At 37.4% G+C, this 23,689-nt stretch overlaps 1 protein-coding gene across 1 annotated transcript in view; it reads left to right on the top strand.

Moving 5' to 3' along the window:
* The window catches only part of CCDC60 (coiled-coil domain containing 60), a 55,653-nt gene that overhangs the window by 16,659 nt on the left and 15,305 nt on the right, over positions 1–23,689 (top strand). Inside the window, exons 2-4 of the mRNA XM_065646773.1 lie at positions 7,942–8,025; positions 9,089–9,180; positions 22,641–22,817. Coding sequence (XP_065502845.1) covers positions 7,942–8,025; positions 9,089–9,180; positions 22,641–22,817 — 353 coding nt within the window. The remainder of the gene's footprint in view (positions 1–7,941; positions 8,026–9,088; positions 9,181–22,640; positions 22,818–23,689) is intronic.

Raw genomic sequence — 23,689 nt, 5'->3', positions numbered from 1 at the left:
ATAGCGCTTCATTTGCTGGCTTGATCCTTCGTTGCCATCCTGTCTTCTCTGTCTGATGTGTAGCAGTTACACAGAGTCAGCATTGGTGGAACTGGAACGACATGCTACGTACTGCAAGAAGGACTTGGTCTGTGCGTGAGTTTCAGGTATAAGCCGAGCAGGAGAGGAAAAGGAATTAGTTACTGCTAGGGGAAGAATGTATCTCAAAGTTCACTATTTAAAAACCAGTGAGATATCACGATGTTCCTAAACTGTCTAATTTCTTTGCCTTTTTTGTCTATTTGTTTTGAAGGCTTCTCTTTTTGCTAGTTCTAATAGTACTTCTGTGATAGGTTTAAATAAACTATTCAGACAGCACAGGGTAGTGTAAAGATTTTTACACAGTGAAGTCCTTTGTCTTGGGCTTCTGAGCCAGTTTAGCATTTTGCAGTCCTGGCTGTTGACAGCTGAAGTAACTCCTGACTATAAGGACCTGTGAGAAAGAAGCAGAAGAATGTCCTAGAAAAAATTAGTGCTTGGCCGCAGGCCACCTTGATGCTACTTCCTTGGTGCTGTGAAATTTAGTTTCTACTAGATAATAGAATTTCATCTCAAGCTAAACCAGATCTACTGTGGAGCAGGATAAAGCAGATGATCACTGTCAGACACCTTGTGAAGAGTTCACTAATGGGTCAATTGAGCCAGCCATCTCGGCATATTTCCTATGAATCTAGATGCAGAATTCTGGAGGTAGGAAATGGCTACTCTGCTTCCCTCTAAGAACAAATCCAAGCAAAGGTCACATCAGAGTGAAATTTCCTTTAGTCAGCCCATAAAATAAACAGATTGCCCTGCTCACATATAAATGCCAAGAATTTTAAAGGAACTGTTTGAAACTCTGAAGATCTTAAGGTCCATAAGGAGTTGAGATAAGACAGAGAAAAAGGCAGAGGGCAAGGTGTCAACAGCACATCTGAAATCCACTTTAACTTCAGTGCTTAGCATCCACATGAAAAATGGTTGTGGAATATTAAACTAAAACATGGCTGAGGAGAAGGGAGGCTGTTCAGAAATTTGCTTCCTTTGATGTTATTCAGTGACAGTGACAAATGCTGTAAGATTCAGACTATGTGAGGGGATTGGGACTTCCAGGCTCACATGCAAGCTTTTGGCTTCGCAGACCTGCTTTCACTACCCTGCCCTTCCTGTGTAAGTTTATGTGACCAGGGACAAGTCACTTATCTTATTCTACCTTCATTCTTCATGTATACAAAAAGGATAATACCACACTTGACAAGAATGTTGTGAGGATTAATGTCTAAAAGTAGTAAACTGCTAAACTGCTATAATAGTGGGGAGCATGTAAGTATTATAGATAGAGAGGCTTGGGAGTCCTCAGTGCTACTGGATGCTGTTGTAGCCCCTGTAGTCCTTCCATCTCTGCCAAGCCAGAAGACTTGGTCCCATCTATCACACTCAGAACCAGCCATGCTTAGCTACACATTTGTGACCTCCAGGTGTGAGTACTACTGCTTATATTTGGGAACAAAGCCAAAGGAGAAGTAAGATCTTGCTCTGTTTTACCAACACACTGCCAAAAATAAGTGCTGTTCCTTAAACTTAAATAATTCCTGCATCGATGTTTAGTAAATAAAAGCCAGCATGGGAGAAACCATGGAAGTTCAGAAGGAAACAGGAAGTCTTGTGGTGTTTTTTGTTGTGTATTTTTGTTTGTTTTTAATGATTCCTGAGTGATGGACAAGTTGAAATTCAAACAACACAGTAAAGAGTTAACAATCTTCACAGCTGAGAACAGTAAGCAGTGGCCAAAAACAACCATTAACTTCTGCATGCACTGCTTGTGTTTCTTGAACTACTATCCTGCACTCTTTTTTTTTTTTTTTTTTTTCCTTTTCCTTTTGTAAGAGAAGTGCTTTGATTGTTCTTAATATGGCTGTGTTTTAGTTTTGTGGTAGTTTTCAACTTTGGTGTTCTTTGTCCTCTACCAGGTGGCAGTCATCATGCTTTTTATTCCATGGTTTTTATTGATTTGGTCAAAAGTAATTAAAGAGATAATTTGTTCTCAATTACATTTGTGTGAATTTCCTGAGGCTGGTAACTCTGCTCTCCAGCTGTGTCTTTCCCCAGCTCCTTCTCAAATTAACTTTGTTCTCACTATGAAAAAAAGCAGAATAGCATGTTCTTTTTTTGTTTGTTGCATTTGGATTGAATAGAGACTCTGCTGCAGCAGATATCGATCTGATAATTTTATTAGGTACTCCTGCCTTGGTCATGAACTTTCATGTTTTTAGCATAGCATTCCAATAAGAAATCCTGTGTTAGACTAGCAGAAGTAAGAAACTGCTATTGTGGTGCAAAAGGGTTGCTTTTTTTTTTTTTTCCAGTTTAGCATTGATTACATTCATTTCTAGCAGAATGAGTTTTTGGAGATCCGAAATGTCATTGGGACATTTGGTCTTCTGGAAGAAGATTGGTGAGAACATTTGTAATTCTGACTTCAATAGGGCAAAATATCTAGAAAACATTAGCTAAGGGTGAGTAATATTATCATGACCAATATGCAACCAAAAATGTGAATAAAAGGTGTTGGGAGCGTTGCATATACCTAAATTACTGGCATGTTGCCTGGAGACCATTTAAATGACAAACAGAAGACAGAAATATTAGCATAGAGGGACATCATACAGAAGCGGTAATTTTTTTTTTGCTTGCTTATTTGCATTGACTTCCAAGGACAAGTTCCAAAATTTTCAAATCATCTTAATGAAAAGAGTTTATAGAGACTATAAAGATGGCAGCTCAAATAATGTAGTTGCTTAAGGGGTTAAAAGTAACTGTAGAGTAAATGCACTGACAATGATGGTATTATAACTGAGATTAATTTGATCCAATTATTTTACAAAACTTACCAAACTTATCAGAATGAAGTAAATATTATCTGGAGACAAGAAAATAAAAATGGATTTCCCCGAGGAATACGAGACGCAGAGGGAAATCAATGGCATAAACAATACCAAACTATTCGAGCTGGTTTTATTGTGAAAACAGTTTTTCTATACATAGGCTTTCCATCACTATAATATCTGAATGCTTCATAGATGTTAATGAAAGAAAAGTGTTGTTTTTTATTCCCATTTCAGACTCCACAATGAACTGCGGAGTTTGTACTAAAATTCATTGTAGTAAAAGAAAAAAAAAGCCTTCTGCTAGGTGGGATAAGGTGCTAAATGGTTTATTTAGGATGTCAGCGGAAATTTCTGACAGAGGTGGAATTGAATCTACTTATTCCAAATTTCATTCTCATGCCTTCACTAGCAGACAACCTTTCTCTCACTTTTCAGCTGTCTCCTTCCATTTTCCTGATATGTCTATATTGACAGTCATGTGTTCACTGGAGTGCAGAAGGAGACTTAACAGGGCTGGAACTCCCTCGCTCATTCAAAGTACCTGTGGTGAAACAGTGGGATGAGTGCCCCTTTCTGTCGATATTGGGACCAAGCATGGAAGCTGCTGCAATAGCTCTTATCAAGTGCTCCCCTTGGCAACAGAGATTCTCAACTGCAAAGTGCTTTGCATTATTGATATGCTATAGCACAGCCTTAACAAATCAGGTATCTTCTCTTTGCCGATACATATTTACATCTGCAGATTTAGTTGTGGCATTTTTTTAAGCTGAAGCACTAAAACAGCATTACTCCTAAAACAATTTTAATTTTCTGTAATATATTCTTGGTCAAGTCCTTTGCCTCAGAGCCTCTTGTGTTTAATTGAAAATTCTCTTTTGGTCCCGATGCCTGTTCCATGTTCCCACATTCTAATGAAAGGGCAGAAAGGGTCAGTATTGAGCAGCAGCAGTAAAAGAAGGAATAGGAAAAAAATCCTGGGTACTTGGCTAGAATACTACCTTTAAAATTCAACATTTATTATCGTACCTGCAGAACAGCAGTAGTCATCTCTATATGAAGTGCTTCACAAAAGCATTCTAAACATTTTTGTAAAATTAAAAAATATATTTCACTAGATCATTCTTGCATTTGGATGACTAAATGTTGTTTTGTGATGAGGCTGTGCTGATTTATTTTCATCAAAACACATTCAGAGGCTGCAAATGTAATCATAATGCTTCTGTTCAAGTGATATATTAGAAGGAAGAAGAGTGCAATAGGTGTGTCAATCTGCTATTTTTGACAATAACATATAAGTGTAATGAGTTAGCCAGAAGGAAAAATCTTGAGGAGTTGCCAAGGAAATGAGTTCTTTCACCAGCTTAAACAAAAAATTTGAAAATGTACAGCCTAAAAGTATGTTGATTATACTTCAACTCTGCATCTGCAGATGGCAAACATAGCACCTGCACAGGCTATTTCCACAATAAGAAGAAAGTTGGAAGTTCAAAACATACAGAACAACATCTGCAAAGATGACAGGTGTATGAAATGGAGAGAATGTTTAATAAGAGGAAGGATTTGTCAGAGTTGAACAATTTTTAATCTCCAGAATTATTTAGAAGAGAAAGTGGTAGTATTTGAGAATTGTTAGGATAAAATCTAGGGTGTCTGCAGGAGGTGGGTTTTGACTGAAACAAAAAAGAATTTGTTCATACAAAAATACTTCAGTTTTCTTTCTAAAGCGGAGGAGGACACAGGCAGAGGAGCTGTGGAAGGTAGGAATGCCGGGGCTCCCCTGGCGCAGCTCGGAAAGGGGTCACCTCCAGGTCCCCAGGAGCAGAGCTATAGACAATCGGGTGGCATCGAGCTCCACCTGCTGCAATGTTTCTGTACTTCGTTTCACCTAGAGCTGCTGGATACGATCTCAAGAAAAATGTCTGTAATCATCTTAACAGAAAACTTTTTGGTCATTTCCTCATGTAATCTCCCTTTAAGATGATGTTTCATATATTACTTTGATTTTTGTTTGTTTGCGTTTATAATTATTGTTCGTTACATATGGAGTGGTATGAGATTTTGTTACTTCACCATAATGAAAGCAGGAAACGATCACAGAAACAGGCCCTTTGATGACTTAAAAGCAAATTAGATGAACTATGATGAAAATCTTCGTAAGTTGGGAACACTAAAAAAAAACCCAACAAAACAAACACCCGAACTCCAAAGGTTGTTCAGATTGTCATGATAATATATTGTTGAGTTTAACAAATTAGACATGCCAATATTGTTCTCTCTGTTTTTATATCTACACTGCAAATTAAAAAGATAGTGTTCTACTGTTCTATAATTATGTACTATTACCGTTTTAGGCTCAGTTTGCACCTTTTCAATACATGCCATGATAATGAAAGATAATGTTGTAGAAAAGGAAGCTATTTCCTTCTGTTTTCTATGATAAGGCTGATTGAATCACATTATCAGTGCCTTAGTGGAGGGGCTGATGTGTGCAACACCTCCTTCCCTGAGCAACTGTGCAAAGGTTGAGTGGGTCCAGAGCTCTTTTTATTCTCTTCTTTGTGAACTGGCAGAGCTGGCTGGCCAGAGGTGGGATGCAGGGAAATGTTGCACCTGAGCAAACTTGTCAGTACTCTGTGGCATTTAGACCCTTGAAATGGATATAGATAAATGGCTTCAGACCCTGTATTAGCGGTCAGTGCCTTCGAGACATTGAAACGTTAGGGCTATGTTCCACCACACTTCCTTCCCTTGAGTAGAAAGTTATTCTGAGAGACTCTCCATTGGCTTTAATCATGTTATTCGAGGTATAACCAGCTGTAAAAGCAATGGTACCTGGGCATTGACAATGTTTTGCTGCTTCTGAAAAAAAAACAACAAACAAACAAAAGTATCAGGACAAAGACTGGAAATTCTGGAGTGTAGATGATTCTGCTCCAAGTCCAAATCAGGTTTATTCTAGCTTTAAATACAGATAATATGTGCAATTAAAAAAAAAAAATCCTGTAGCAGAGAAAATAAGAAAACTGACACAAGCTTCTGGGTTTTGGTTTTGTTGTTTATTGTGCTATGGGATGATACTGTGGTGGTTAGCATTACAGATTACAAATAGACATGCAATGCAGGGAAATAGCTGTATGAAAATAGTAACTGAAAAGGAAAAAGAAGATTGAAGGATGTCCAAATACTTGTAACTTCTTTTTTTTTTCGTTATATTCTCAAGAAAAAATGTGTGCCCTGATGCAAATCAAATATTGCCCAAAATATGAGAACTTTTCCAATTCTATAACCAAACTGCTTCTGAAGCAGCTTCTCTGAAGGTGTTTTTACCTACAAAGTCCTCTGTTCCATCCATCTGGCACCTTTCTACCTTTAAGAGTACTCTGAAATTTAGAAGGGTAAATCAGAGGAAATAATTATTTGTCTTTTAGCATTGTTTATGCCCTGTGTAGATCATTTGTGTTCATGAATATACAAGAATGTAGTTAGAAATATTTCAGACTTCCTATGCTGGAAATGATTTTTTTTTTTAAAGGTTTTTGTTTGGCAACTTATTTCTAAAATCCAGTCTACTTTTGAAAGCCGGTTTTCACAGATAAATATGCTTAATATTCAGAATCTGCTGCTTTCTACAGATGGTTAAAATACATACCTTATATCTTGGAAAAAATATACCAAATATTGATGATTAAATTTCCATAATGACAAATACTTCATTTTTTTTTTCCCCCTAAAGTTCAATGTAACAGACTCTCCGTACTGAATGCATACAGCATCCCCAGTAACCTCCTCTGATTAGCACTTCCTATAGGTAAAGTGTGTGTGTTTGCTCAGGCTGTGAAATTATTCCTCTCTCGTTCAGTGCATGAGTGTTTTTCTCAGTCCCAAGGTGGGCTCTCAGGTACGTTGGTAGCCCTCTGTAAGACCTGTGTTTCTCAGCAGTGTCATTTTAATTTTTTTTTCCCCCCAGTTTTCTATTTGTTCGTGGGCTGCCTCAGTCATTGCATTAGAACATTGGCGTTTGCAGTTCTCTAGTGGATGAACATACTGCTCCTTACACTTTGAACCTTTGTTCTGCTGAAATGTTACACAGGAACCTAAATTTGGAAAGAATTTTGTGCCTTCTCAAGTCAAGATTCCAACAAGCAAAATGTTCTGCTCTTAATTTATTTTTTGAATACTTGAATATTTCCAGGCCTTGGTCTGTTGTGCAAAAGTTGTGCAGTATGGCAAGTATTTTATCCACAGCTCTGAGTCTGTTGTGCAGTCTTTCAGCCTTTTTTGTACATTGACAGTACTCTGACTGCATGGATGTTGCTTGCTGGAGCCTCTAGCTTTGCTTGGAATCAATAAATTAGCTCTTTGATCTAAAACTAGTGCAGGAAAGAGTTGCTGTTTTCATATCTGTTTAGCCTGGGCATGATACACTACTGAGGGATCTGAAGACTTTTATTAATCTACTTATGTAATTTTTTTAATAGGAGGGAATATGTCTTCCTTCCACTTAAATAAACTGATGGTTGAAGTAGGCCTAAAAGTGTGCTTGTGTTTGACTTCAGGGCTTTTTATGTGTCTGTGCCTTCCTTGTGGGTGAAAGCACAGATCCAAGAATAGTGGTCTACCACAGTTTGTGTCTTCGGGGAAGAGCAATTACAGGTAAGTAATTTCCTATTCCTGGTTTTGGAAATTGGATTTTCTTTTTATGTTAGACACAGCACTCTATATAATCATTTTCTAAGAGAAAAGTTACATTTTTCTAAGCATTTAAGCATAGTAATTCAGAAAGCATGTATGCATTTTGCTCAGTGGCTTGTCAGCAGTTACTTCATAGGAGAATTGGATTTGTGCATCAAAGTTATTTAGTGATGTTTTACTTTTTTCTACAATAGACTAGTCATTATTTTTGCTTTAGTTTGTATCTCTGTAGAAAAACTTATTTGCACCACTTGATTTTGAAAATTATGACCTACAATTATGCTACAGCACAGGTGACTAGCAGTATTTCAAATATGGTGACACGGTTTTGTTCATTTTTTAGGAACCAGTGAAAAAACATGTGGAGGAAAAACCACCCAAAGAAGTGGCTGAAGTTACTGCTAACAAGTACCCTCTCAATCCGGAGGTGAGACTACTGATGAAAGCTTGATTTAAGATGGAGTTAAAGGCGGCGACAAACATGTTTTAATTATTTATATAGGTATCTGTTTGAATTCAAGGTTTAAAGCCTTACTGTACATAAGGAACCAGCCTTTTGTTGATGACTGAACATTTCATAGGTTTTATGTAGTGAAACTCTTTCTGAAGGTATTAGAAAAAATTGCTCATAAGTGAGATGTAGGGTGGTTGTAATTTGGTAAAAGTAGTGTTCTGAAAGTTCACTTTAGCTGTGTTAGTTATTCCATGTGTCAATTCTAGAAGACTGACCTTTAAAGTATATGACAGTTTATCACAGAAATGGCTAATGCATTCAAAATGATTTTTTTAATTTCAGAAATTCATATTTTTATTAAAGTAAATAGGTTAATCTTGCACATCCTTAGGTCTCAAAAACCTGAACCTGAAGGGGCTGCTCCTTTGGGTGTTATGAAGAGCTGCACAATTTAACAGTTGTTGATGATCTTGGCTATACCTGTTGTTTCAGCCTTTGCCTGGTGTGACCTTAACCTAAAAATTTAAATACTGAAAGGCCTGGCAAAAACTTTACTTAAATGCCACTTTTTGGTCAGCACAGAACAGTCAAATCTCCTTGTTTTGAGTCCGATGGAAATTTTTTGCTGGGTTTGGATTGTAAAAGATTTCTCTCCCATGCATACTTTTGTAGTTTGTTAATGCGTAAGCACTCACAACAGTCATCCTCAAGTCTAGGCCATTGAACAATTTTTTCTTCCTGTTTTGTAGTTCAGTGAAGCTCACAGCTGCTTAACGGCCTGTAAGATCTCTGTCAAACTTGAAGTCAGCCGATGAGCTAAAAGCTGTTGGAACACATGTACACACAGGCATGCACAGCAGTATGGTATCAGGCTTGTTTACATGCTTGTGAAATGACACAATGCTGTCCCAGATGATGACTGTCTCAGAAAACATTTCGTGATTAAAACTGAACTCTGAGACTGCACATACCTTCTCTATGCTAAGCTATTCTTAATTAATACTGTAATACTTATTTTCAATGTGATCATTTCCAGTCTGATCCATCAGAACCAGTGAAGAGGCTCTCCCCAGTTAGAGAAACAGGAAAGGAGCTGAGGACTCTTAGTAAAGCTCTAGCGCACTCAAGGTAAGGGAATCCAGAGCATGCAGAAACGGGCCGGTCAAGGTGAGAGAAATCTTTGCTTCTGCAGTGGCAGCAGTTGCATTACACGCAAAATCATCAACCGTACTAACAGCTTAGAAAAGATGGTTTACAATTCTTCTTTTATAGGCTTTATATTCAAAATGTTGTCAATGCGGTAAGAGGGATGATTGTTTTATAGCTATGTGTCAATACTATATTGTCTATGAAGGTGCTTGTTACTTCTTTGCAGTCTTTTTCATGACACAGTGTTGTGCCAAAATTAAGTAGTCAACAAAGTAGTCAAAAATGAGCAGTGTTAGAACATGTAATGATCATTATGTGATGGAAAATCATAGTGAAAATTTCTACCCCTATTAGAGAAATACCTGCATAGACTCATTTGCAATATACCAACTTGCCTCTCAGGAAGATGCTGACATGGAAGGAATAGATTTTCTGTACCCCTTATCTGACGGATACTGAGCTGTTTTATAGGATCCCAAATCCCTGTCCTATTATACCTTTTAGCCAGCTGAATTTGGACAGCAACTATTATTTGTTTGGTGGGACTGACCACAGAAAGTAGCTGGGTGTACATGCTTTTCCTAGAAAGTATCTTCTGTTGCCACTAGACACAAACTCAGGTCCCAGCAGGGCATTTCTTAGGGTCTCATTTAAAAAAACACCACCACACAAACAAAAAAGAAAACACGCAAGAAGACCTATTGGGAACAGGCTTTAGCAAAGCGTATGCTCTCATTTAGGCGCTCATACTCCTAAATGCACTTAGGTTGTATTGTCACCCATGTTTCACCACTGTCACTGCAGGTGGTGATAAGTTGACAAGATTGAAGCCTCAATCACCTCAACATGCTTTCCTGTTGCAATCACACATTCTGATTGCGCTCCAAACTTGCCTACAGAGACCATTAACTCTATTTGCTCAGCATTAGCTTAGACAGTTGCTAAACTGCATAATAAGCCTTGCAAGAGGCGACTCTAGGGTTTTCTAAATTTTCCTGGAACCTCCTAGCTTTCTTGATGTGAGTGTTAAGCTAAGAAATGAATTAATTTGCAACTGAAACAGCAAGCAGTAGTACAAAAAGATTACTTACATCTGGCAAGGTTTAGTTACAGCCTGCTGCAAATAAAACTGACAAATTATCACTGCCAGCCCAGCAGGGTACAGATTACACAAGTGTTTCAAGGTTCCTAGACTCAAAGTCTTTGAAGAACATTCAATAGATAAAACTGGTTGAATTAAAGCAAGCAGCAGTAAAACAGACACCTATATAAAAACTTAATTATTAAGTGAAATCTAAGCAAATATGGCAGTCAAGAGAACACACGATATGATATTAGCGTAATATGTTGAAGGCAAATTAGACTATTGTATTGTTTGAGATTAACAGCATAAAAATCAAGACAGTTGGAGAAAAGTAGCTTCTTTACATCTACTACTGTAGAGGAATCAGAATTTTACATTTCATGATAATGTAGTGTTTTAAAATGTTCCCAGACTTTTACATCAGAGCAATTTCTAAATTTTATAGTTGTTACTCATGATAACATTAAATTTCACATTCTTCTCTTTCCTCAATTATTTTTATTATTCACTTACTCTGTTAATTCACTTTTAGTGAATTTTCACTTGATAAACTTAGCTGAAATAATAAACCATAAACAAAATAATAAACACTATGTACTTTGAAGGCTGGATAAGGCATTTTAGTAAAGCATGACTTGTTTTTGCCACAAATGCACTGTTAGCTGTGTTTGACTGCCTGTGTTCATTGTTCATGGCTAAGTTTCAGTGGGATTGTCTCCTTGAGGTCAGGTTTTTTTTGATAACCTGCCAAAGATCAGTTTACTTCTCAATACATGAATTGCAGGTGATTGGAGCTTGCTTTTCGTTGCTTTACATTCTTCATTTCCAAATGAGTAGGACAAAAAAATACTTGCAGGTGTTCTGTAGGATGAAAATTACCATCACCATTGGTACTAAAAGGCTTGACTATTTTTTTTCTAATATTAATAAATGTATTTGTAGATGTCTGGATAAAGTAAGTTGGACCACTCATTTCATTAGCATTTACAGTTTGAATAAGTGAAGTGTCATTTTGTTAGGAGGTTAACATGAGGACATCTTGATTTGATACTTATTGGAGAATGTGCTTTTGAAATACCATTAGGAGCTACATGGCATTTTTGTGTACCTTGGCCAACCTAGAGATGTTTAGCATCAGCTGAGCTTTTCGATAGCATTGAAATTCTCTGCAATTCAGTAGATTAAGAGGGAGTTTCTAATCCTGTAATTGTAGAAACCCATGAAATTAAACTTGATTTTATAAAAATCTGTATCGTCTTTGAGATTACAGTGAGTAACATGATACAGTACTGCTTTTCAAGGTGGTGGTGTTTGGAGTCATTTGTGTGACAGACTAAATCTGAAGGATTCAGTGGCATGAAAAGCCATGCTTTTCAAAGTTAACTTTTTCACGTGCTAAAGAAGCACCATGTAGGATAACAGTGGTACAAACTGAAGCTGGACATGATTTGTCCATACCAAAAGCAGGGAAATATGTAGAATGCCTCCCTATACAATCTGTTTCTTCTGCACCTGTTTTCTGAGTGTTACAACATTGTGTTGAGTGCCGTATGGGGAGGTCAGAAATGGTGCAGGTGGTGTGGGGAGGGGGGTGTCAAGATATTGATCCTAACTCTTAGCTGAGCAGTTCACTTTACGTACCTTTGAGCAAATCACTTGACCCCTCTGCAGCTCTGCCAAGTAACTTGTAAATTGGGGTTGGAAACTGGGCAATGTATCTGAACTAAAGTCACTGCATAAATATATGGCTTTTAAAACGGCATGGATGACAGGGTGTGAATGAGGATTGCTTTTGTTACTGAAAGCAATTTTTTTTTTTTTTTTTTTACAAATAGCTCACTTTTTCTTACCATTTTCATTAAATTTTTTTGAAAAAAAATTTGATCTTATTACCACTATCTTATGCTTTTAGGGATGTTAGTTTGATAAATCTTACAATTCCTAACACTTAAGTACACGCAAGCATTGTCTTATTCATCTCTACAGCACTGCTAGGTATTAGGTGGATAAATATTATTGCTCTCATAGGTAAATCATGAAAGTCAAATTGGGGGTGTAAGATGAATTATCACTGGAATAGCTACAATTGGAACTCAAGTGTCTCAGATAAGTAAATGCTTTACTTATTCTTTTAGACTTCAGTGATGCCTCTGTTTCTCTGATTTTTTTTTTTTTTTAATTTTTTTTTAATTTTCAAAATTGGCCTGCCAAATTAGAAGTTCCAGGGAAAGACTACTTAAGCGATCCAGCCCATTACTCTGGGTGAGTGCAGTTGTTTCCTAGAACAGATGAAGTGTTTAGTCTAGCTGACTTTTTAACTGAAGATGGTTTTTTTTCCTGCACCACATTATGATAAATGCAGATAATGCCTTCCACTGAATTTTTAATGGTAATGCAGTCTACAAAATTATGTTAAATCTAGATTTTTAATTATGTGAATAGATTTGATACTAATGTGTTTTGATGTTGTGTCTTTTCTCTGAGTGATTAAAACCCTACATTTTAGTTTTTCATCCCTTCTCACCTCTAGAAACCAATACAGCTAAAGGGACAAACAAGGTTATATTTCTTTATGTACATTATCAGCAGAATTGTCAAGTCTTGATCAGTTGTACCTGCATCACACCCACAGAGGACAGCGATGTTGTGCAATTGTTCTTAAATATCTAACTTGGCTTGCAGGAATCCTTTTTACTGCTGATGCAGAAAGTGGAAAGCATCCAACTTCATTTTAATATCCCAAGCAGAGTTTGAGGTGCTGTAAGTAGGAAAATGCCTACCTGTTAAAGCATCTTTGACTCTGCCGTCCTCTTCTAATACCATAAATTTAATTCACAACTGCATTCAAAGCCAGAATCATGTGATTGAAAATGCCTGGGTGGAAAGTTTTCCATGACAATTAAAACAGAAGATGAAGAAAGGGAAGACTTAATTTTGTGCTACTGCACAAATAAATGTATGTTTACTGAACTGTAAATGATATATTTACACACATTTGGTTTTTGAAGATCGGAAGTTTAGCATGGTCAGGGCCTAGTCAAAGCTGCTTAGTACACTTAAGGAGAAATATGCCTTTTTCTTTTGTGTAGGCAATGGCCACTTTAATACTAGTTTCTGGAAAGCACTGTTGGCTGAACAAATGCTCAAATGAAGTTTGCCTTTCTTATTGTGTAATACCACGCATTCTTTACATTGGAATCCCAGTAGTGATCCTGTAACACACCTACTATAATTTATTCTATTTACTGTGGCAATTAAGTAATGACTTATATATTGACATATATTATTTAAGAAGTGAAGTAGGATATAAGCTATAATGGTCATGGAGAAATTTGCTTGAGAAAAGTCAGGGAAACAGATTTTTTTGAAATATGAACTCAGTTTCTCTAATGCTTTCTGAAATGTACAGTAGCCAAATAACCCAGTATGCAGAAGAATATCCAACAGACTTAATATCTGGAAATCAAAGGTGTGCATTAACTGTATGGTTTTGGGCTTGTGTTATTACATTGTGTGAGCCTGGAAACTTCTTGAGTGTTATTGTATTACTACTTAACAATGGAAGTGTGCTAGCCATTCTTCTTGAGTGTGCACAATGTTACTTTGACTAAATCTGCATGTATGAAAAAATACCAGTAAGAAGAGCAAAGAAATCAAACCCATGGACTTTTTAGCCAAATATCGAGATATGAAATTGTGGGAAAATAAAACTTCAAGTGAGAGTGACTGCACTGATGGTTTGGACCAAAGGATATGTCAGCAATACTTCTTAGTAACAATTTCAGAATATAGAAAAGGAGCTATTTTAGAAAAAAGCAGAGTGGAAAACACAAGAAAGAAAGAAAACTGGAGTTTTCTTCTCCAGGGCAGCAACTTTTAATTTCAATTAAAGCAGTCAGGCTAGCAGAGTAGCATGCGAATACATACTACAGGGAGTCGGTGAATACAAATGACCTTTGTGGATTTGGATTTTGCTGCTTTTCCTCCTGCTGATTGAAAAGGAACACCCAGCAGTTGTCTTAATTGGACGTTAATTGATACATATTCACAGGAAGTAGTGTCTGTGATCTTGCAGCTTGTTTGTATGAAACAGTATAATGAAACAAACTGTGAGGAAGTTTTTTAATGATCACAGTGACATAGCACAGTAGTATGAATTTTAAAATTATCTCAAAAATGTTTGAAGAGTCATGACCAGAACAGACTTAGCTGCATTCATAAAGCTTTATTATTCTACCTTACACATTAAAAGCATAATTAAACTAAAGATAAACCTTATAATTATGACCTCATACCTCCTCTCAGTAATATTCTCTTATACTTTCTTGAGTCCTCATGGTGATATAAAAGAGGATGATGACAGAACACAAGGTTGTTCAAACTACTCATCTTTCAAAACTATCAGTCACTGGTCCCAATTAGAAAGTAGTACCAATGCTTTCCTACTGATGAGTTGTACCCAGTCACTTTAGGGCACCTGTCAGCTCTCAGATATTAATATAATTTTACCTAAACACAGTGTTGAAATGTAGGAAGGAATTTGCTTATCTTTGTGCAGCATATAATGAAAAAATATTTGGGAAATCTATGGATGATCACTCCTCTTCCTTTGCAGGTCAATACATCTTACTTCCAGTGGAGATTGCCCGAGTAGACACAAAGTAGCTCTGACTTCGTTGACTAAGTACTTCCCAATGTTAGATTCAGTGGGTGGAATACAGTGTGGCAGAAAAGACGGCACCTTAGTCCTTGAGCATTCAGATACCTTTAGCTTTGAGCTAAGAATTATGTTTTAACTTCTGCAGTAGGAAATCTTTTGTTGCTATTCATGCTAAAACTAACCAAACAAGAAGTACAGCCCCTTTGAAAAGACATTCGGCTCTGCTGCAGATCCTTTCTTACTGCTTTGTTCCAGTGACATCTGTAAATGGGATCCAGAAATAATGTTAAGTAATCCACACTTGCACAACGATATATTCTGTGAGAACCAAAAAAGTAGAAGTCTTTGCAACTAATAATAAATTAGAAAGATGTAGGAACAGTTACACAGCAAAAGGGATTACCAAAGCATTGGAAGCTCGTAGTTGTTAATCCCTAGTAAAAGCAGATTGCCCCGAATCACTCTGTAGACTAACTCAGCTACCAAGACCATGCAAGTCTACTGGAAATACTCTTGTTAAACGTTGCCACAAAAAATAGTGCTTAAAAATAAGCACATTCCTTCAGATGAGACTAGCTGAAAATACTTCTTTGTGTAAAAAGGAGGTAGGAAAGGTGCTAGAAACTGGAAAACACTGTGCGGTGACACTCATCTAAGCACGTGCCCATATAAAAATGATATCTAGGAATTGACAGCTTTGAGCTGCAGGCTTGGAGGGAAAGTGTCCGTGCCGTTCTGTGAGCCAGTCAAGCCTTTACTTGCAAGAAGGCCACGCTAAACCTCTGCATTGCATTTCCCATAGTTTGAAGAAATGGCTCCCATGCATCTGTTTTGCTGTGCTAGTTAAATAAAACTAAATGTCAAACTGCTGGCAGTTTAACAGTGTTCAACTGGCTGCTTTTTCTGTTTTCAATTAGAAACTGGATGGCTGTTTAAAACGGTTCAGGTGTCCTGAAGGCAGATCTCTAAAAGTCACTCTGCCTTCAGAAAGCCCAGCCTCTGCTAATGTACTCTTCATGCCTGCACCAACAGCTTGGCTGTTACCCAAAGAGCAGTTTCTCCTGCTTCTTCTTGTGCTAGTGGCTGTGTAGCTGAATTTAATACAAAACTATTTAAATTTTGTGATTGCAATGGTGGCTGCTACCAAAACATTTAAAATGGCAAGAAATGGGTTATTTTGGGAGTTTTGGCTATGACCTTGTCTATCCTTACCTGTGAATCTATACCAATCCTATTCTAATCTATGCAGACAAAAAAGATGTTAGTGTTCAGAGGTTATGATAAGTTGGCATTCCTTAATGCATGTGGTTTACTGGAAGATACAGTGGAGTCTGTAAAAGCAGGGAGAAGAGGCAATGGAGAGTTAAAAAGCAAAGAAGAGACTGAGGCAGTACTAACAGAGAAGGTGAAATGTTTATCTGCCAATATTAGTTTACAATGTATTTAATATCTCATAATGTCTGTTGCTTGGAAACCAGTGTTTTGTGCCCTTTTGCTGCTTGGCAGAAATCACTCTAATTGGCATGTTTCTAGCACTGTTACTGCTGGCAGTTTGCAGTGTGTTTTTTTCATCCAGAAGCAAAAATTTTCTTTTACATGAATGATGGTTCACATTAATTAGACAGCAGTCATGGCAAAGACAAGCATTTGAGTGTACGGATGTATGAATCATTATCTCTATCATCAATCACCGGAGAGGCTGCTATTTCCAACAACCATTCTGCCTTTCCAGGCTGTTCGTTTAAGTCTTGGTCTCCTTTCCTTTTGTACAAAAATGTTTGTTTATGTTTGAAATTTAATAAGTGGGAACAGTTCATTGCTGATTAGATTTTACTATCTATCTAAACACAAGATTCTAATCCCACTTATTATGATACAAAATGACATGTCACTGAATGTTCGAACAAAGCTAACACTTAAAATGGGTTTTCCATTATTTAGTAGTAAAATGTCATGGCTCTATAAATACCTTTATGTAGTAAGGTTAAGATGCTAGATCATGAGTTGTTTCTGCGTTCACAGGAAAATCTTGAACCAGCAGTGTGAAGGATCAGGGACCTCAATGAAGTTCCACTTAACAAGCAGCAAGGTTTTTATTGGTGATAGGAACATAAAGTTATTATTGTACATACTCATAGCAAGACACTGGAAAGCCCAGCAATGTCCAGATTTTTTTTTTCTTTTGAAGTTTTAGTAGTGGTTCCCCCACTGCTTTTTAGAGAAATATTTAAAGGAAAGCCTTGAAATCTCAGATTTTTTTTTTTTCTGCCCTTTATCAGTAAAAGCTGTCTCCTCTGCTGCTCTGGAAGTACTTTCCCCTCTCACCTTCATTCACGTACATCTCCAGAGACACCAAGAGCTGGAAGCCTAAATGTGCCTACCCAAAAATAAAACCTTTATATGAAGATCAAGAGGAACAGGAGTTACGGCATGGCACAAGTTGGGGTGTGTGTGTGCACGTGTTTTTGTTTTCTGGGACTTCTTAAAAGATACATTGCTGCCCTTTGTTCTTTCTAGATTGAGAACAACATGTTTCCAACTAAAAATAATCCTTTTTTTTTTTTTGTATGTTGTTTTTTGTACCTCCAGTTAGCCAAATATCCTGGTTTTGGTTTTTAAACAGAGACATTTCCCTACAGAATATTGCACTCATCTGCACGAGAATAAAGTGGGAATCTACATCTGAAATAATGTGGGTATTCCAGATTGTTTGTGTGTCTTCAGCTACTCAAGACAGCTGTTGATACGGTAGTACTTTTGTTCCTTGCCAGAATGGTTAATGGTTCAGTGTGGTAAATAATCACATGTGTCTGAGTTTCTATGGGTTATTAACTACATTTAGTATATTTTAACGTCATTATCACCTGGTCTTCACTGAATTTAAGTAGATGTATGAATGTTTACCCACTTACTTCTTATTGTGTAATTACTGTTAAATAGAAGTACTAACCAGTTCCTAATTCTCCATTGCCATATGTATACATATGCATCTCTAACTTGGCTATAAACACTACCAAACCAGAATTTGTAGTTAATTTATGTTAGTATCTACATATTAATTGTGAATAGTTGTATATTTTCTGTCCACATGCTAAACTTTCAGGATAAGACCTGTATGCAAAGCTCAGCAGTAGGACTTGCTAGCTCAGGCTCACCACCATGTAAACTTAATTCCGTGGCTTTTGGTATCTTCAAAGGTGGGTAGTGTATGCACCCTGTAATAACTCACGGGGTATTGTTGTGAGCAATGGACTAGTTCTCACAATGAGGCTGCCTTACATCACCTGGGAAAGGTGTGAAGCCGTCTGAATGTGAATAAATTTGGGACATACTAGCATAGATACGCATTACAATGCTGAATGTAAAGCACTAAACAACTGAGTGAAATGGTCAGCAGGTCCGGTATGTACTGATAAGAGAATGGAACATATTCTCCACTGGTATAAATCAGTATCACTGTTGACAATTTACAGGAAATGCAGAGCTTGTTCTCCTGTTGTTCTGTGTGTGCTTTGTAAACAAGAAAAGCACTGTGTGCATATGGATTTTCTTTTATCTTGGCGTTTCCTGCTGTTTCACAATTATTAGCTCTTTAGGTGTTACAGCACCTTGTCAGAAAGTTAAGGGACATACAAGTATTGCTTTAGGTATTAGAATGTGGCAACAGCTCAGATGGAGTCTGTTATTAATGCACATACAATATAGTATTTTGGGGGACTGGAATGATTTTAAGTGTCCTATTCCAACTGAAACAGCAATGACAGTAACACTTAATCACCTGAAATCTGATGAGAATGCAGGTATTGACGCTTATGCTCCTGCAGAGATTACCATAGGATCCTTCATAACTTCAGGTTCTCAGAACTTCCATTTTATTATATATTCAAAAAGACAGACCTTCCAGTACTGTGGTGCACCCTGAAACTAGGTAAGGGTGTAGATTTCAAGTTCAGTCCAAATGAAACAAGCATCCTGCTCTCACCACTTCCTTTGGGGGGTATTTCTTTGGATTCTTCAGGATCCAAATACTCATCAGCCTCGTTTGAGATTCGTGATGGGATCACAGCTCATGATCGCATGGCTGCAAATAATGTGAAGTGTTCATTTAGAAGACTTAATGATGTTTGGTTTGGTTGGTTTGTCTGTTTTTTGTTTGGTTGGTTTTTTTAAATCCACAGTTTTAGTCTGTAATGTTCAGAATACAGTTTAGTTTTATTTACTGTAGTTTCAAATTTATTGCCTCCTGTGCTTTGTTTTAGACAGAAATTGATTGTTGTTGTTACTTTTTCTGCTATAGAAAGTAGTTAGTCAGAATGCTTTTAAATAGCGGTGTGTGTAAAACTGCACTTTCTTTTCACGTGGGAAGCCTTAGCTCAATATCCAGTTTGTCACTAGTGCAACAAGTCAGGCAGCGTCCAGCTGATATTCACCTTGCAACCCCCTCTGCAGGGTCTGGCCCTGTGCCCAGAGGAGCTTTCGCTGCTCTGGGAGGGAGTGTTGCAGATGCAGCCTGAAGTGCTTTTGTGAAAATACAGGAAATGGCACTTAGCCTGTGCTCTCAGTGGCTTTCAGAACAATGCCACATTGGTTTCATTTGTATTTACAATTGGCTGTAAGCCTCTGGAGAAGGCAATATTCTTTTTGTATAGTGTCTGGAGCAGGAGATGTTTTGTCATTAGCTTTTTGATATAAAGGCTGTATCCATTAAGATAAGAAAATTGAATAAGCCATGTTATGAAACAGAGGCGAACTATTTCCATGACCAGAAAAATCTGTATGTAGTTAAATTGTTTGATTCTTATGTGATTATTGCAGCTCACAATACTTATTCACCATGATCATACCAGCTTCCCTGAGCAAGGATTTGGCATCATGTTCAGGAGTGGGTGACATTCCTTTAGGAAACCATCTCCAACTGAGTTCATGCACAAAGTAGATGTGAGGTTATTAACTGTAAAATTTGATCTTCTGGGACAAATACATCCTTAATAGGAGTCCTTTGAATTTAGTGAAGGTGACAGAGTGTACTTACATAAGGTATATTTTAAAAGAAGATTTTAAAAAACTGATGAATATCTAGCTTGTCTTTACCCTGATGCAAAGGTTTCTGGCATTATTATAGGTTCTCAATGTTGTTCTAGCACCTAAATTATGATTAAGACAAACTTATGACTTCCTTTTATTGTTCTCAGTCCTTTCTTACTCAAAGGCAGGCAGCAAGAATCCCAAGTCTTAGCAGTAAAAGTTAGATTCCCCAATACTTTCATGGCCTTGCTTTACAATTAACTGATGACCTTGAGTCTCTAAAGGATTTAAAGAGTAATTTAATAAGTATATAGTTACATGAAGCACTAAAAATATGCTTGCAACCAGTTTTCTGTATATGTAGCGTGCTACTGGGTCACTCCTTTGTGCATGTCATTGACCCTTCTGTATAATATTATGTTGGTGTAGAGAGAACTTGAAGTATTCTATGATAGATTATTACTGCTCAGGAAACTCTTAATTTTCATCCTGATAAAGATATTAACTTAGAAAAATAAGACAAATCCTTTTGTCTGAAAAGCAGTTGAAAATCTGTGTTGTGACTACAGTTGACTGAACCTCAGTTACTTGAATAAATGTATTCCAAATTTCATCTCGATTATATTTGCATTTTAATGAACGATTCTCATGTACTTGTCAAATAAGTAGCCCTCCTAAATTTATTAAGTTATTGTATAAACAGGGTATTGTTATGCCAGAATTTAAAAGGAGAAATATTTGATTTCCTATTCTAGCAGTATATTGTAAATCTACAGTGTGGAAAAGTACATTGGTTACCTCTGTATTTCAAGTTTGGATTTATTTTACTGTTTTCCTGACAAGAGTCCGTGAGCCTTTTGGGTAATTCATAACTATCCCAGAAATAATTCTATGGAATTATGAGAGGACTTTTTTTTTGTTTAAATTGGGTAGTTATTACAACTTTTCTATATGCTACATTTCTGTTAATTCAATTTTATTTATTTTTCCATACTCGGAGACTGTAGAGCTACTTTTTGTAATACCTGTAACATCAATGAAGTCATAGATTAAAAATGTTCACCAGTAAGTGTGCATAACCTTTGCTATGGGTATATGAGAGTGATCAATTTTTTTAGTACAGGCATATTAAAGCCTTCTCTGTTAGATAAGCCTTTAAAAATGTACCAATTTTACTTGCCATTTATGCATCTTTCTACAATAATACTGGTTATGGCTGTTAGTATAAAAGAATTTTCTTGTTTATCTTTCTCTGCCTTTGATTCATGTAATAACCTCATCGTTCACTATTTGTGGCATTATAATACACAGGTACAGCAGGGGTTTGATCTTTAAGAAGGGATACTTACAGTAGTGTGTGCAGAAATGTAAGAAAAAGCACTACACAAGGGAAAAATATTTTTATATACAAATATCTTGATAGCTGGCAGACAGGAGAGAGAGGAAACTACTGGAAAAGGACATAAAACAAGAATTCAAGGCCATTAAACATTTTCTAGTATTCCAAGAGAATTCTGTTATGCAAAATACTAGGTTTCTATGAAAAACGTTAAGCCAGTCCGACACGACTCTGAAATCTTTGTTTTTCTAAAGGATGCAGCATTTCTTACCAGAGACATCTTATTTTCTTTTTTTTTTTCCTATTTCCAAAGTTAGTATAGAAATATCTAGCAGACAGTTCATTATCTATCTGAACTGGAAATGTTTTCAGGCTTATATCTATATTAAATTGTGCAAGTGGTTTTTCATCAAGGGAAACAAGGAGGGAGTGAACTGCTCCCCTTGAGAACCAGTGACTCCAGTGCCTGAAATTTGCACCCTATCTGACCTTCAGGTGCTTTAATCCATCTGGTAAGAAAAGGAAGGTTTTCTCAGGAAAACAACAAGGCCTGACTTTCAAGCCTAGATTGTGTTGGAAAGAATCAATATGGCCTGATGACACTCCATTCAAAATTCAGCAACGCATTAACTTAAAGGGAAGCGTCCTACTCCTGCATAGCATGCTTGTCTGGCTTGGATCAGCTGCTATGTTCTCGCTAACATTTTAATCAAAGGTTATAGAGTAATTGTGTGCCGTACCCCTTTCCCTGCCCTAGATCACCTTTCCCCCCCACCTCTCCCCCCTCAACCTCTGTTGTCATCCTACAGGGAGTACATTATGGCTGCTTCTTTGTTTTCTTCCCTTGCAGTAATACCCTGCCTGTTGTCTTCAGCTCACTCACAGGCTTCACCGGCAGCTTCCCCGTTCCTGACAATGCAGCCTTTTGACAGCAAGTGAAATGTAGCAGCTAACAGGTGGCTTCAGGGCAGTGTGTGTCAGGCTCTGACAACTGAGTTAAGACAGTGAGGAGCCCGGCAGTCAATTGGCTGCTATAAATTAGAATTAGGCAGGGGGTTTTTAAATCAAGGAGTGGACAAGATGATGCTGAGTTCAAGACATTCGATAATTAACCTGTGCAGTGTTGAAAGAGTTAAGGGAAAGATCTCCCAGTTCATACTGGGGAACTATTGTCCTTTGTTATCATATTGCAGGAGGAAATACTAATGTTGAACTCTTGACTATAGAAGAATGTGATCTCTTTAAAAATGAAGTTGGTGGGAAACAGAGAAACTAATCAATTTGGTAGTCTGTCTTTAGTACACTGACCAACTTGTGATGAATTTTGGCAGGCGTCACATCAATTCTGTGAAGCGAGGTAGAGACTACTTTCATATACTTCACCAAGAATCGCTGGAGAGGAGCGCACTGGAATCAACCCAGCAGGATGAGGGCACGATATGGAGAACTGAATTCCAACCATCCATATACTCCTCTGACACAGAAAAGTCGGAGGAAGAAATAAACAAGTAAGTCAAGTGAAGAGAGCTTTGGGTGGTCTGAGGGTGGTGGTTTTAAAAGGTCAGAGTTTCCAGTTCCTGTCATTACTTGGTATTGAGGCAGATTATTATTACTGTGTGAGCTAGAAAGAGAAAATGCTTAAAATCTAGGTAGATGAGGAGCTGTAAACTTAGGAAGCATGGGGGGAAAAAGTGCTTAAGATGCTGCATAAAAAGGAGGAAATTTTAAAGGCAGAAGGTTAATGAGCCCAGGAAAGATTTTACAGCCAACTGAGAACTGGTTCTCTGAGGAGAAAAGGACGAGGCCGGTGAGTTTGTGCCATGCTTTTGTTCCCACAATGGGACCACAGCATTAAGAATAAAAAAGAATTACATTCGGCAGAATAAGTAGCTTAGCTTGCAGAGTGGGTTTCTTCTCTAGTTCAGACTTATTACTTACAATACTACCTTCTTCAGATTTTCTGTCCGTTTGATCATCAGATAGTCTTCAGTCCTTCGGGCTCACACTGGTCTCTTTGCACCTTTAATGCCTGTTGTAATGCTCTGGTTGTCTTCCATTTGTCAACCCTCACTAGGTGATGAGATGATTAAATACTTGCTCAGCAGGACAGAGTAGTTCTTCTAGAGGTTACACACCTTTGGAGCCTTATTGCATCAAAGGCTTCTTTCTTCAGCAAGGCTGAGCTAAAAAGATTTACATTCCTTTTCCCTTTATGGAATACCTGCATTGCCTAACTTATCTTCATTTAGGTATGGCTTCTCCGAGCAGTGGAAAAGCGTCTACTGGTGCAGAGTATACCAGGTTTGTGGGTGAATGCTGACAAAGCCACTTTAATCTTCCATCTGCACCAGGGCTTTTTCCAGTTGTAACTTTTTTTTTA

This window comes from Caloenas nicobarica, chromosome 16 (genome assembly GCF_036013445.1).
Source record: "Caloenas nicobarica isolate bCalNic1 chromosome 16, bCalNic1.hap1, whole genome shotgun sequence".
In the NCBI taxonomy this organism is placed as follows: Eukaryota; Metazoa; Chordata; class Aves; order Columbiformes; family Columbidae; genus Caloenas; species Caloenas nicobarica.
The sequence above is the reverse complement of the archived record's forward strand: the minus strand, read 5'-3'. Positions and strand labels throughout refer to the sequence as shown.